This window comes from Saprolegnia diclina (assembly GCF_000281045.1).
Source record: "Saprolegnia diclina VS20 unplaced genomic scaffold supercont1.96, whole genome shotgun sequence".
NCBI lineage: Eukaryota > Oomycota > Saprolegniomycetes > Saprolegniales > Saprolegniaceae > Saprolegnia > Saprolegnia diclina.
The window spans coordinates 8,763-23,248 of NW_008246163.1; the positions used below are offsets into that span (position 1 = coordinate 8,763).

At 56.8% G+C, this 14,486-nt stretch overlaps 3 protein-coding genes across 3 annotated transcripts; 1 reads left to right on the forward strand and 2 right to left on the reverse strand.

The window, feature by feature from the left end:
- The first annotated feature begins 654 nt into the window (after positions 1–654).
- On the forward strand, positions 655–2,100 carry SDRG_15593 (hypothetical protein). Its single transcript, XM_008621771.1, has 8 exons — positions 655–827; positions 875–920; positions 965–1,046; positions 1,095–1,177; positions 1,222–1,328; positions 1,379–1,550; positions 1,600–1,686; positions 1,731–2,100. Exons 1-8 carry the CDS (start codon positions 727–729, stop codon positions 1,923–1,925), a joined length of 873 nt encoding a protein of 290 aa, XP_008619993.1. The 5' UTR covers positions 655–726; the 3' UTR covers positions 1,926–2,100.
- Positions 2,101–2,252: 152 nt separating this feature from the next.
- Positions 2,253–4,614, reverse strand: SDRG_15594 (hypothetical protein; the record flags this gene model as incomplete). Its single annotated transcript, XM_008621772.1, has 1 exon — positions 2,253–4,614. The coding sequence occupies one exon, from the start codon at positions 4,612–4,614 to the stop codon at positions 2,410–2,412; it is 2,205 nt and encodes a 734-aa protein (XP_008619994.1). The 3' UTR covers positions 2,253–2,409.
- A 609-nt stretch (positions 4,615–5,223) lies between these two features.
- On the reverse strand, positions 5,224–7,098 carry SDRG_15595 (hypothetical protein; the record flags this gene model as incomplete). The annotated part of the gene is made up of 8 exons (XM_008621773.1): positions 5,224–5,694; positions 5,749–5,822; positions 5,879–5,953; positions 6,004–6,084; positions 6,138–6,216; positions 6,295–6,451; positions 6,521–6,931; positions 7,001–7,098. The coding sequence occupies 8 exons, from the start codon at positions 7,096–7,098 to the stop codon at positions 5,224–5,226; spliced, it is 1,446 nt and encodes a 481-aa protein (XP_008619995.1).
- Positions 7,099–14,486: the final 7,388 nt, after the last annotated feature.

The following is a 14,486-nucleotide window of genomic DNA, read 5'->3' on the forward strand; positions in this document are numbered from 1 at the left end:
CACCAATGCCTTGCAAAGGAAATTCGAGGCAGCGCAACTACCCGGTACATGTGAGCTGCGACCAAAATACTATCCTGCTCGTTGAGGCAAGTAGTCAACGAGGCCAACGCACGCTGTGATAAACATGTACTAGTATCCGTTCTTCGTCACGCTAAAGACCTCCAGTCGCTGACGCCGCCTCAGTCACTGGCGTCTCTCGAGGACCGCAACAAACTGCGTAGATTTGCCGCGGATAGCCGAAGGCCTTTACGAAGCGTGCCTTCATGGGCCTCACTCGCGGCCACCAGCACCCAGAGACGGCGGCATCTCAGCGGGCGAATGAACGAATGAAGAAGTAGCTTGCTAGTCTCAACGGAAGCGAAGTCTTTGGAAAGCGACGGTAACACGAAACACGTTCATACATATATTTGCGCCATAGTCTAGTGTACGGTACTAGTATTTCGGAGAGAGAGTCCCCAATCGATGGCTTCCTTTTGTATCAAGTGAGGCTCAAGATGTCAACAGACTGAAACATACACTATTACAGTGCTCTCATCTTGAATACTGTGGGATGAGACCAGAATGCAAACTTGTCTTGTGCTAGTATTCAGTGAGTAACACTATATCTTGTCAATCCTTAAGTCCGATTTTAGGAACCAAACAAGGCCTTTCCGCCCTAAATCCAGGGCGTTAAACGTCCAGGCGAACCTGGATGCAAAAAGGCGATCGGAACCGAAGAGAGCAAGCATGCAGCGCCACCTTGTTCGTCACGCAGCAGCGTCCATCGCGGCCATGACGATGGCCTTCTCCGTGGCCTCATGCCAGAAGGAGCGCGTCTACGAGAGCGGGTACGAAGCGCGTGCTTTGGGCGAAGCCGTTCATGCGTGTGTGGCAGCGAGGTCCTCGGGCGTGGCGTCAAGCTCGAGCTGTGGAAGGCCAAGGTACGTCGATCACCAGCGACAGCCGCACGCTCACGCCGCTGTAGCACAAGAACGTCGAGGTGCTCGACCTCGAGAGCGAGACAATCCAGACGGGCATGACGCACCTGCGCGACTACGCCTCGTCGGGTACGCGTCCATCTGCCTCGTCTTCATGCAGCACTCATGCCAACGCAGGCGCCAAGTTTATGCACTGCGCCGACAAGCTTATTCGCAACGTGCTCGAGGCCGCGTTGACGCAGCTGCCCAACGATGAAGACGTACGACGACGATGTGTATGGGATCCTCATGCCAGGTTGCGTAGGCGGTGGTCACGACGCCCCTCGGGTACAAGGCCAAGGGCGTCGACTACGAAGACAACGTCAAGGTCTGCGGTATCGCGCTTTGCGACGACAAGCTGTGCACGGAGCGGTAGACATGTCGCTCGACCTTTGGGCGCCTGAAGCACGCTTTTCTGGTAGCCTTGAGCATCTGTTGGCGTCGACGCTTCCGTTCGACTCTACGATCGGTGCAATCAAGCTCCAGGACAATGCGATTGCAACGGCATCGCTGCCCGACGACCTTGAAGAGAGCTTTGTCGTGCTGCTGCACCCGGACTTTGCCTCGTTCGAGAACGTGCAGCCCGTCATCAAGGTACGTCCAGCGTCTATTGGCTTTTGAATAATCTCGTCCACGACCCTAGTTGCTGCTCAAGAAGGGCGTCGAGCCCGACCACATCCAAGTCGTTTCGCTTGTGACGTGCCCCGCGGCGGCCGACCAATTCTGCAAGGTGCGTACGCGTATGCCCACAGCCGCCGCTCACACGGGCGCTAGGTCTTCCCGGACGTCAATCTCGTCACAGCTTCGTACGACGCAGCGTCCGACAGCCAAGGCCGCATTGTGCCTGGCATTGGCAACTTTGAAGCGCGCTACATCGGAAACGACGGCCCCGTCTCGGACGAGCCGCCGAGCGTCGACCCTGCGACCGAGGCCACCAGCGGTAGCAGCAGCTGGTGGCCCTTCAAGTAAATCATTGCGTGCATTGGAGAATAGAGCCATATCGGCCATGTCCTAACCGCGTGAATCGAGTCCGTTGGCGCGTATGCTGCTGACGCAGGGTGACTTCCTTTGGGTGCGGGTGACTTCCTTTGGGTGCACTCGACTTTGATGCTGACAACAACTACCGAGTACATATGGCCACACACTTGAAAGTAGGTTTAGTTGGCTCGTCCTAGCGAAAGTACTTGCACAAAAATGTGTCGACTGGGGACGTCGAATTCGCAGGATGAGCAGATGCAACCATTTACAACTGACGATTCCACAGGTACCACAGCAATGGTGCATCCAGGGCAGGAAGTGGCTTCTGAGTGGCTCTCGTGTGCCACCGAGAGAGCGAGATAGATCGATGATAGATTGATGGATAGCTAGTTAGATAGACATAGATAGTAGTATGCTTGCGTTCATTAAGATGCCGTATCTTACATTTGTTTCAACGTCGTAGCCTCCTCGAGGACTAGGCGCCATGTTGTTTCTCGAGCTTGCGTTCGCGGCGGAGTTTGCCTTCGAGGCCAACGCGCTTGCATTTTTGGCTCTGCGTTTTGGCGAGACCGCGGAACTTGTGCTTGTCCGTGGCTGCCATGGTGGCTTGGGACCGACAGCCCTTGCCGCCTTCCCAGTGGACCTTGATGGCCGCCGCGCCGACAGCGTTGCCGCACGGACACTCTTTGAGCGACGTCGGGTGCTCGCGCGAGCAGAGGCCGCAGATGAAGCGACTCGCAAAGACGCCGGCTGTCGCTTGGTGGCACGTCGACTCGCTATGGCAAATGTCGCACGCGTACGCAGTACCGCAGCACTGGAACCGGAACCAGCGCTTCGACTTGCCGTAATGACTGCACTTGCCTTCGTTTGGGAGCGGCTGACCGACGACGAAGACATTTTCGCTGGGCGTCTTGGTCTTCTTGGTCTTCTTCCCCATGTCAAACACCGGGACGTCGGGTGCGCTCGATGGCTTGCAGATCGTCGCGGCCTTGCACTCGAGCGCCATCTTGGCGTGGCAGCCGCGGCACGACGCCTCGGCGCGGATACGGGGCACCGCCGACAAGAGACCTTCGACGCCGCAGCCGGAGCAGAGCGCTAGACACACGAGCGGCGTGCTCACGTCGACGAGCGCGCAGTTGATGGACGAAATGTTGGCCGCGAGCGAGTTGGCGCCGTGCACGAGGATCGGCCGAAACTCGACAGTGTGAAGGAGGCTGCAGCGGGGGCACCACTTTTTGTACGACGGCGCGTCCAGCGAGAGCGTCGCGAGGAATGAAAGCGGGCAGTTGAGGCACTGGAACCGACCGGAGATTGCGTGCAATTGCGCCGTGTCGATCTGGTACAGAAAGAGCGCGCCGAGGTCAATGTGCCAGGCCGAGACGTCAGGCACCAAATCCAGCTTGACGCGCGCGTGCGCGGGCACAATGCGGGCGTCGCGCGTCTCGTCGTGCTTGGCAAGTTCTTCCTCGTCCTTGTCTTCGTCCATGTCGGACGCGGGGCGCTGCGACGGCGGTGGCGTCTCGACGCGCGAACTACTGGCTTTGACGAGCGCGGTGAGGTACTTGAAGCGCTTGACGCAGTCGCTGAGCGACTTGTGCGGCACGCAGGCAGCGATGGCTTCCCAGCGCGGCTTGGTGTCGAGGCATCCGACAGGGAATTGCTTGAGCGCGGCGTCGAGCGCGTGCTGCTGGTCGACCGACCAGTCTTCGGGTGATGGAGCCAGCATTTCGACTTGTTCGTCGTTGGAGTTTGCTGCGTTGTCTTCGCCTTCGTCCTCGGCGGCGTCTTCGGTAGAGAGGGGTGGGTGCGCGTACCGGCACTTGGCGCCGCGACGACATTTGCCATCGAGAAATTGCCGACAAATGGCCTTGGATGGACCGCGGCGCTTGCGCTTCTTCTTCTTCTTCTCCTCCAACGACGATGACGTGGCATCGACGTGTGCAAACTTGCAGTGGTCGCCACGCCGGCACTTGCCAGCAAGAAAAAACTTGCACATGGGCGTACCGTCCACCTCGTCGTCGTCGCCAGTGCCCTTGGCGTCGGCATCGCTCTTGGCTTCGTCATCGTCGCCGTCATCGCTTTCGTCTTTGGCGTCATCGTCGCTACTCTTGGCTTCATCATCGACACCCGTTTCGATGGCCCCATCGTGCTTGTCGTGCTTGTGCTCGGCGGCGTCGTTGGCATTGGCGACACGCGGCTTGGCGTTCATGTGCTCCGTCGCTGCCGTGACGATATCGGTCTCATCCATAGGAGTTTCTGCTTGGTCGTCAGCTACCTCTGCTGGCTTGGGCGGCATGATGAGCTCCTTCAAATGGTTGTCGAGCCACGTGAGGAGCTTGCGGAGGACGAGGTGGCCGACGCAGTCGGCCATGGCCGCATCGAGCGCCGATGCTATCCGCGCCGAGAAAAGCGCATCAAAGCCGGCGACGTCGCAGTGGACTCGGAACGTCGCGGCCTCGTGTGGGTACGCGGCCGGAATCGCGACCCAGATCGCGAGGCCGTTGGCGAGCGCGAATGGGAACTCGGGGTCGCTTGGGTGCAGGCGCAGCGCAAGCGTGCAGGGCACGACCACGTGCTCGGGCGTGCAGTCTTCTGGGCGTCCGTAGCGCCGAAGCACGGAGAAGAGCTCGCGCTCGACGTCCGACGTCAGCGACCGCAGAGTCTCGAGCCACGACGCCATATTTGTGAAAATGGCGTTTGGTTTGCGGAAAGTGCATTTTCACACTACTTATATGTCTCGTGCAATAGTGTGATTGCGGCGCGGAGCATGAATTGTGCAAGACATAGCGTGTACGGACATGGACACTCATCCACACGACTCATATTGCTATGTATGATGCCACGGAGGGTGTAGCCGCTGACAAACGCCACAGCCGTAGCAAAACGTGCCGCTGCGACCGCAAGCGAGGCCATGCCACTCAGACACTATTTAAAGTTGATACACTACTTTATTGCCATGATCCGAGTCGTGCAGCTTCAGCGAACGTTCGGCCGGCGTGAAGCCATACCATCACTCTTGAAGTGGAGAGTGATGGTGGTAGCTTGGACCAAGCACGCAATCAGGAACGCAATAAGGTCTCCAGGACGCGCAGGCTTGCTGGCATCTTTGGCGCTTGGGAAAGGTACATGAACGAATGGCGATCGAGCGCCGCGAGGTGGAGTTGCGCTTGCAGAATCGGCTGCCACGAAGACAACACGTTGTATCTCTAGTCCGTGCCGCCCGTACCACCCTCTTCGCGCGTCTTTGCTTGCTAACGAAGTCGTCGTCATCGTTGACAAAGCCTACCGCTCAGAGGTCTGCGATCGTTCGCGCTGCGTTTTGGCAAGTCGCAAACAAGTTCTTGTCCGACGACCAATGCGGCGTTCGAAGAAACGCCTGCAGGGCGCCGCACATGTGGCAACTACACTGCGCCGCATTGAGCCCGTGGATCGTCGGCACGCCGCCTGGTGTCTTGGCCGCGGTGGCTTGAACGTCTGGGCGAGCAATGTCGACGAGTTGACCGCGCGCCGTAAACGGTAGCGTCGGCCACCGCCACGCAAACTCTGAGAGCAGCGGTACAAACACGGCTGCCGGTGACACGGCGACCTTACGGTACCTGCGGGCAGCCGTCTCGACCAGAGACCGGACTTGGCGCACGAGCGTCGGCGCCCGATGCGGCGCACACGTCGCGAAAAAGCTTGGCGCGTCCGCGAGAAGCGCTTCGCACACGGGGAAAAGCGTCGAATTCGGGTACAGCAGCGCGACGTCCGTGTGGCTATACTAGTGCGGCAAGAGGTGCTCAATCACTTTGCCGCGCTGCCTCCAGTCGGACACGCGGCAAAGGATGATCGCACAGTTACTAAGCGAGCGCCGCGCGACCAACCGTGTTGTGAGAAAGGTGCAGAGAGCTACGATGAGCGTGTAGTGGGGAAACCCCACCGCCGAGCGCAAGCTGCCAACATACGCGAGAAGTTTGTCGTCGTCAGCATTGGAATAGATTGCTTGTAAAAGAAGATGCCACTCACTGCGTCGACCGAGTCTACGACGTTGCTGCGACGCGCCAACGATGCCAGCGCAAGCTCCGGGTACATGCTGCTAGCGAACTGCGGGTGTTACGCAGCGCAAAGCCGATGGCGGACGTAGCAATGTACGTCATGGCGATGTAGTCGTCTCGTATCGCGTTTAGGATTGATGCAAGACCAAACACGCGTTGATCGTGTTACGCGCGTTCGTGACGATCGAGCACGTAGGCACGTCGAGCGACTTAATCGTCTTGGGTTCGTAAAAGAGCGATGGCACGTCCTAGTGTTCGCAGATAATGCGGTTGATCGCACACTGGGTGCGGTCATGCGCCTCGGGATGTCCCAGCGTCGGGTAGACCGGGTTTTCGGCAACGCCGGCAAGACTCGCGAGAAGCTGAAATGGCAAATGTGCAGCGGCAGTGCGGTACGTCGCGGCTCTGCGTCGAAGAAGGACATGCACGGACGGCGCGAGCGCGTCGTAGCCAAACCGATCAATGCACGCATACAACTTGAGCCTACAACTTGAGCCAGATACGTACGACCAAGCAAGCACGTTCTCGCCGCGTTCGCCGTCGCAGGGGTACTTGGTCCGAGTTTGTTTGCGGCCCGACCATGAGGACGCCTCGGCGAGACGCGTAGTGCGATACCCGAGCAGCGATGTTCCGGCGTCATTTTGCCGGACGGCTTCGACGTGGGCGACTGATGTTGTGATGCCGACGAGACGCAGCCGGTAGGACTTTGGCCAAAAGGCGAGCATCGTATGCTTCCGACGTGGCGGGCGCAGGTTTGGCTCGCGATAGGCCGCATGTGATAACTCTTTCGCGCATTGGAGGGCCGTCTCGGGGATGTCGGCGCCGTCCAGAGCAATGACGGCGAACATGTGGCTAGCCTCCGAGGACGCAGTCGTAGCACCCCGACGCATCGAGAGCGCGAAAAAAGCCACGTCGACTTTGGCCTGGAAGTCGACTTGGTCAAACGCCACGTCATGCTTGAGACTGCAGATAACGCGCCCCGCCGCCAAATACGAAACATCTGCATGGGCGCGCAAGAAGCCGAGAGCCTACGCTGCGCTGGGCGGCGCCGAGGCAAAGCTGCAGTCCGGCGTCTCCGTGTCGTTCACGCGGTGACCCCGGGTCCAGATCGGCATAATCTGAGCCAGCATTGCTCCTGCGTCGTTTGGTCCTTTGAGCTACGCAATGCATGCATTACAAATGAATTGGAGGCGTTTGGAGCTGCCAAATCTTAATTTAACTCCAGTCCCCACAACGAGAGTTTTCTTTCGGCGCCAACGGCCGCGATGACGCGACCGAAGACGATATAGCGGACAATGACGTGGACAATATGTCGTCTCGCGAGGTAATGCCGCCGTCTCCTTATTGGGATAGTTTAGGCTTGTCATGACGGAAGCCGGCAAGCCATGCAAGTGCAAAAGCGTGCACGACCAAGAGAGTGACTGGCAGCCGAAACGTGCCTGCTGCACTTGGATTCGAGTGCGGTTGTGGTTGCCTCGCCATCCCATGTCCCTCGAGTTTCCAGCAGATTTTGCATTGTCGCGGCAAGTTCATTATATTGCAGTCGAATCGCATCGAGCAATTCTAGACGCCATCCTCAATAGGATGGTCGTCGAGCTCTCGTCTGAACCTCAAGCGCTGTCCAACAGACCTGCGCCATCGCTATGTGATCGCAGGTCACATAGCGATGCCGTCGTCATCGCGTTTTCTGCGATCTTGATCGCTCCTTGGTTGTCCGAGTACAAGAGCACCGGCAGGTCGCTGACGCCCAAGTCTCCAAGCAGGCCGATGAGCCACTTGGCTTCGCGCGCTGCTGCCGCCATGGCCACATACTCGGCAGCGCAAGTCGAGGTCGCCACAGTCGCCTGTCGTGTTGACTTCCATGCGATCGGGCCGCCGCAAGTGATCCACACTTGCCCCGAGATAGATAGTCGATCGGGTGGTGGCGCCCAGCTGGCATCGCAGTAGCCATGTAGATCGCTCGAGGCCTTCTGGCTGTACGTGATGCCCACGTCTTTTGTCGCCTTGAGATACCGGAACACGCGCTTGACCGCCTGGAGGTGGATCTGCTTGGGCGAGTTGAGGTAGCGCGACAGTCGCATCACGGTGTGTGCAATGTCCGGTCGCGTGCACGTCATGAGGTACACCAAGCTTCCAACCATCGCACGGTACGTCGCTTCATTGGCCGGAGACGACTCGACGTCCCAATCTTGACCTTGCACTTCCGGCGTATCGACGCCGGCACAATCTTGCATCTTGAAGCGTTCGAGAATCTTGATGATGAACGACGTCTGCTTGAGCGTGAGCTCTGTCTCGTTGCGCACGACCTTGACACCCAAAATGTGTGCGACCGGTCCTTGGCGCTTGAGTTCGATCTCCTTCTCGAGGCTCACAAAAATGTCGTTGATCTCCGCGTCCGTCTTGGCGCAGATGATAAAATCGTCGACATAGACGCACACAAACTGGAGCCATCCGTTGCGCTTGCGCACGTAGAGGCACGGATCGTACTCGCTACGACGGAAACCAATCTTCTGCAGTACCGTATCGCACATGCCGTTCCAATGGTACGCGCTCTGCTTGAGGCCGTAGATCGCCATGAGAAGCAAAAGCTTGACAAGCGGGTCCTCGTCCTCGTAGCCCGGCGGCATGTCCATGATGAGGTCGACGTCTCCATCCAGCTTGCTCTGAAGGTACGCATTGACCGCGTCACCTTGGTGGATCGAGTAGCCCCAATGAAAACACAGCGCCATGATGAGGCGCAAAGTTGTCCACTTGACGACCGGCGCAAACGTCTCGTTGTAGTCGACACCATGACGTTGGGTAAAACCCTTGGCCACGAGACGCGCCTTGTATCGGATCACATTGCCGTCGCCATCGTACTTCTTGGCATAGACCCATCGACAGCCAATGGCCTTGGTGCCGCCCGCAGCACGAATCTTGCGCCACGTCTTGTTCTTGAGCAGCATCTTGAGCTCGGTGTGCTCCGCCTCGAGCCACTTGTCGCGGTCGGGGCTGGCCATTGCTTCTGCATGCGTATTCGGGATGTTGTCAAGAACGTTCTTCGCGATTTCGTCCTTGACGTTCAACAGCCGCTCGAAATGGCCTTCAAAATCACCCCCACGACCGTCACGGTCGTCGTCGTCCCCATCTTCGTCATCGCTGTCGCCGAGGTCGACTTCCGTCTCCGGGTGGCCGTCGTTCATGAAGCGGTCCTCAAAGAAACGGACCTCGGGTGTGATGACAATCTTGTTGGCCGCAATGTCGTAGAGCTCGTAGCCCTCCTGGTCGCTGGCGTAGCCAACGAAAACGACCTTGGACCCCTTGGGTTGGAGTTTGTTGCGCTTGCCCGGCTTCACTTTGAGGCGTACCGCCATGCACCCCCAGACGCGCCAGTTCTTGTAGTCCGGCTTGTGGCTGTCGCCGAACATGAGCTCGATCGGCGTCTTGAGGCCCGACGCCGAATTCACGATGCGGTTGAGTATGTAAACGGCCGTCTTGACCGCCTGACCCCACCATCGGCGTGACATTCCAGCGTGGAACATCATCGCGAGCGCCATCTCCATGATCGTGCGGTTGTAGCGCTCAGCCTTGCCGTTCTGCCACGGACAGTCCGAACTGGCCGTCTCGCGCTTGATGCCGGCTTTGGCGAGAAACTCGTCAAACTCGTCGTTGATGTACTCGCCTCCGAGATCGGATCTGAGCAGCTTCATCTTGTTGCCTGTCTTCGTCTCGATAAAACTCTTGACCTTCTGGAAAGCTTTGAGGACTTGATCCTTGGTCTTGAGCAACTTCAAGATGGTAAAGCCCGTGTTGTTCTCGATGAACGTCACGAAGTACTTGTAGCCACCAATCGCTTCCGTCGCGAATGCGCCCTTGACGTCCGTGTGCCACAGCTCGCCCAGCTCCCATGATCGAGAGCTCTTCTTTGGGTGCGGTTGTCTGTGCATCTTGGCCTCGATGCACCCGTCGCACAGCTTGGACATCTTGCTGTCGAGTTGCTCCGGCAGTCCTTCGTGCTCCTTGCTGCACTTGATCATCGTCTCCACGGGAATGTGCCCCATGCGCTGGTGTTGAAGCTTTGTTGTCGACTCGACCGTCGCGTTCGCCTTCTCATCTGGCACGTCCTTGAAGACATAAAGTCCCGAGACTTCATCATACTCGGCCGACACCAGCGTCTCGCCCTTGAACGTGAGCGAGCACATGCGGTCGTGAAAGTTGATTCCAACCTCCGACCGGTTGACACAGATCTTGGCAATCGAGATGAGCGTCATCATGAGACCCGGCACGAAAAGAACGTCGGTGAGCGTGACCTGGCTCCCGATCTTCATCTTGCCAATGCCCACGGCCTTGAGCGTATGGCCGCTGGCCACTTCAACCGTGCGGTTGCACGGCACCATGTCGAATAGTAGGCTCGCATCGCCCGTCATGCTGCTCGTTGCGCCCGAGTCGATCGCCTTGATCAATTTCTGCGCCGTCATGGCGCTGCAGGCTACGTCGAGCTTGACCGTGCAAACCCCATCAATGCTGAAGACGTCGAGCACACGCTGCTGTTGCTCCTTGAACTTCTTCTTCGACTTCTCGGCCACATCGCGCATTTCGCGCAACGCAAAAGTAAACTCGACCGAGTCGAGCTTCTTGGCCTTCTTCTTCGACGCTTTCTTGATCACGTCCGTGACCAGCACCTTCTCTTCGAGATCCTCGTCGTTGTCCTGGACGATCGCAGCCTTCTCCTTCTTGCAGAGCTGCTTCTTGTGCGGGTTTCCGTGTCGCTTGCCGCCGCTGTGCTGGTTCTTTGGGCAACGACGCTGGATGTGGCCAACTTCGCCGCAGTTGAAGCATGTCTTGGTCGCGTACCACGGCGCTGGTTCCCGTTGCTCTTGCTGGTTGTCCCCTGCCGCGAGAGCACTGTCGTTGACCTGCATGTTGTCCTGCGATCCGCCGCTGCTGGACTTGACGAGGAGAATTCCTCGCTTCTGCAGGTAGTTGTACTCCTGGATCAGCATCGAGAACGCCATCGCGATCGTCCGTTCAGCGTCGGTGAGGTTCATGATGTCACGCGAGACACTGCGCATCTCCACCGGCATCGTCGAGAGGAGCCAAATGACGCGCTGGTTCTGCACTTTCGTGGACACCTTGATGCCAGCGTTGAACATGTGCGTGAAGATTGCGTTGACCCGACAACGAAACGCGACGAGCGTCTCTGCAGCAGGACGCCACTTCATGCTGTAAAGCTGAGTGTTGAGCTCGACGATGTCGACTTGTTGTCGCGGCTGGTGGTGTTGGCAGAGGATGTTCCAGAGCACGTGCGCCGATCTGGTCATACTCCAGTCGAAAAGTACCGACTGCGAGATGTCGAGGTACTCGAGCAAATAGCCCATGGCTTGACCATCTTCTTCAGCGTCGTATTCCTTCGTGACGCTGATCATGATCTTGAGGAGGCCTCCCGACGCATCGACTGCTCCGTTCTTGTAGAAACCACCCTTCGTCTGTTCGTCCGCATCCGTCACCACCACCTCGGTCCACTGCAGTTGGTTGAGGTACCCCCCCAGCTTCTTCTGGTTGAGCTTGCCGACCATGAACATGGTCCACTCGGCGTAGTTCCCCTCGCGCAACTTGACCATGCTTCCTTGACCTTCCTTGAGCGTCTTCGTCGTGTAGTTGGGCTCAGAACCTCTTGCGAGGAAGCTTGCAAATCGGAAAGTGGTTGCATTCTTCCGGCCCCGAAAGGTCGGTCCGTTACTACTACTAAAGATCTTGTTTCGACTAACTAAACGACTAAAGCTAGTCACATGCAACATAGATGACGTGGCGGTCCACAATGTCGTCTTCCGCTGAGCGACATCGCAACAGTCCTATGTCTGGCTCTACGAAGAGTCCAGTTCCGTGATTTGGGTCGCACGCGCCGTGATTGATGTCGTCTTTCGAAAGATGACCGTGGTCACAGCAGCCTGTCGTGGTCGCAGCAGCCAACCGTGAAGCTTGCCCTAATATATGGCGAATCTGGTACGACTGTTTGTGCATCTATAGCGGCCATGTCGAACTGCCAAGGTCCTCGACAAGGCCGACGCGCCTTTTCTCCGAATGGTATCCCGACAGCGAAATGAACCCATGCTCGATGTCCCGTCGCCAACAGGTCGATGTGTATGCGGCTCTGCCATACTGCTTTCGGCTTGGCTATATTTCAAAGCTGCCATGCTGGCTGTGTCACAGTCCATCTCTCGGATTGTAGGTTCCCGACACCACATCGTTGTCACCTCTTTTGCCACGACAAAAATGGCCTATGCCGGTCCTTTGCGTCGAAGACGACGTATATTTTCAAGCCAGCAATGGTTGGGGTATGTTTAACCTGGCTCATAAACGCGCAAATGCTAGACGTCTGATACATGCGTTTGGGTAGAAATGGACCTAGCGGTTCAAACGACACGTAGTTTCGCGCAATCCACAGCAAAACGAATCGACTATAGTGTAAGGAGTTCCCATGGCATGATGTGTATAGTTGTTGCTAACGTTATCTCGCTTATCACGTTTCTATCTCATAGGCTAAATTGCGGGAAACTTTTGGGGTTGCTGTGACGCCATGCGCCTGTCACTGGATACTGTTTGAGAAGTGTTCCGCGATCGACCTCGAGTCCGCTCCTGCATCGTCAAGGACAAGAGAAGCTGATTGTGTTTCGCACGAGACTTCCGATTGGATTGATCGGCGACGGTATCCACGAGCACCCACTGTTTGCAGGCTCACAAGGGCTAGGGTTAGATCGTGCGGGTCGCCCAAGAAGCTTGATTTACGAGCAGCTTGGATCCCGTCAACATTTCTCGCTTCTTTTTTGCTCCCAGACGAAGCGGGTACTGCTTTACCAGCCACAGCACGCCCAGGTCAGTTCACAGCAAGCTCAGCACGCACATCGAGGTACGCTCCTTCATCACGTAGATAGCATCGTCTGGATTGGTCCCAAGCATCAATAGACGCTCGCTCTGGTCACGTTTTGTGAAAACGAAGCGCACAAACGGCGTCCATTGATGACGGGTACGACACAAAAGATGATGGGACGATGCTTTGCATTCCGATATGATATCATCTTGAAGATGTCAAAGCAGCATGGAATATGCGACATGAATCCTTGTTCGGGATGTTTTACAGTGCACAACGTCCCGAGCGTAACATTTACAGGCGTAGCTTGGTCGACTTGCATCACGCAACAATCGCCCAACTCTTATCAAAGCTGAACAGGGCGAGCATCGTGTTTGCCTTTGTTTGATTCGCACCTGCTGGAGAGTTCATCGCTGGCCATTATGACGGTCTGCGTCATCTTCATTGTGCTCGTCCCGATGGCGCTGCGTGTACTAGTACTCAATAAACCCATTTGCCGAATCCGATACGAGGTGCGAGAGCACCGCTCGTGTGTGCTGTACTAGTAGTTGTTTGTGACTCTTTTGATCCTTCGATTTTAGGGGTAGGGGAAGGACATGGTTCGGGCGCACGTGCTAGGCACTAGCGCTGCGTTAGTCGGTTCACGATGAGAAGAATGGTCGACGACAACTTTACTTTGTATTTAGTTTTTTGTGTTGATGGATTTCGCATGCCAAGATACTACATACAGTAATCGCGCAGGTTTGGTTGCGCCGTCACTCGTGACGTTTCGATTGTTGACGGCCAGTGTGTAACTGCCGTCTTGGTCTTGGCGACAATGTCCTCGCAGCTGGAACGACTGGACCAAAGACATGAAGGAAGACAACCCATCGCCTTTGTCGCTCAAATGTCGGGGACCTTCGTCCAGCAGACACCGCCTTCTGGCTCAACAGGGCTCTCGGCGCGCACTTGGTTTGCGCTGTGATGCCCAATGCTGTGGCAAAGCTCGGAGGTATCCTCCTCTGTCGCCGCGGTTCGTTTATTTGCTCGCTGTAGCCTTTGTCAACGACCACGCATTGCGCGTCGCGATTTGCTCCGTGTTCTATGTAGAATGCTCTTGCAAACTTCGAGGTGTTTTGCGACATGTTTGAAATCGCAAGGGCCCTTTTCAATGAGGCTGTGTCAGACTCTCAAATCAAGCAGCGGTGTAGTTGGCAAGCGAATTGGCTGCATTCTCACTCATTCAACGCGCGCTTCGACGCTATGCGCCAACTAGCATGTTGGAGACGCTGCGAAAGTATCCTCTCTTCACCGTGTCAGTAGTACACAAATACCCATCTATCTCAAGTATCCTTACAACGCGTACGCGGATAGTATCATAACAATGGATAGGACGAAGGATTGCAAGTCAAGATGGTTCACCCGGACCATGGTGCAACGTGCCTGAAGATAGCCTAGCACCTGGACACGCCGATACGATGCACCGAGCGACCAGTTGTTTGTGGTGACCTGCAGCGTGAGTCACGAAGGCTGGAAAAGTGGCGCCAAGATTCTTGTTGTCAACCTCCGTGAACGCTGTAAGGAGAGAATGAGCGTGATACAAGTCGGGTATGAATCTAGAGCATGCTCTGGTACTTCCGTGGTGAAGCTTGTACCATGTAGAAGTACATCGAGCACGATGCACTGTACTGC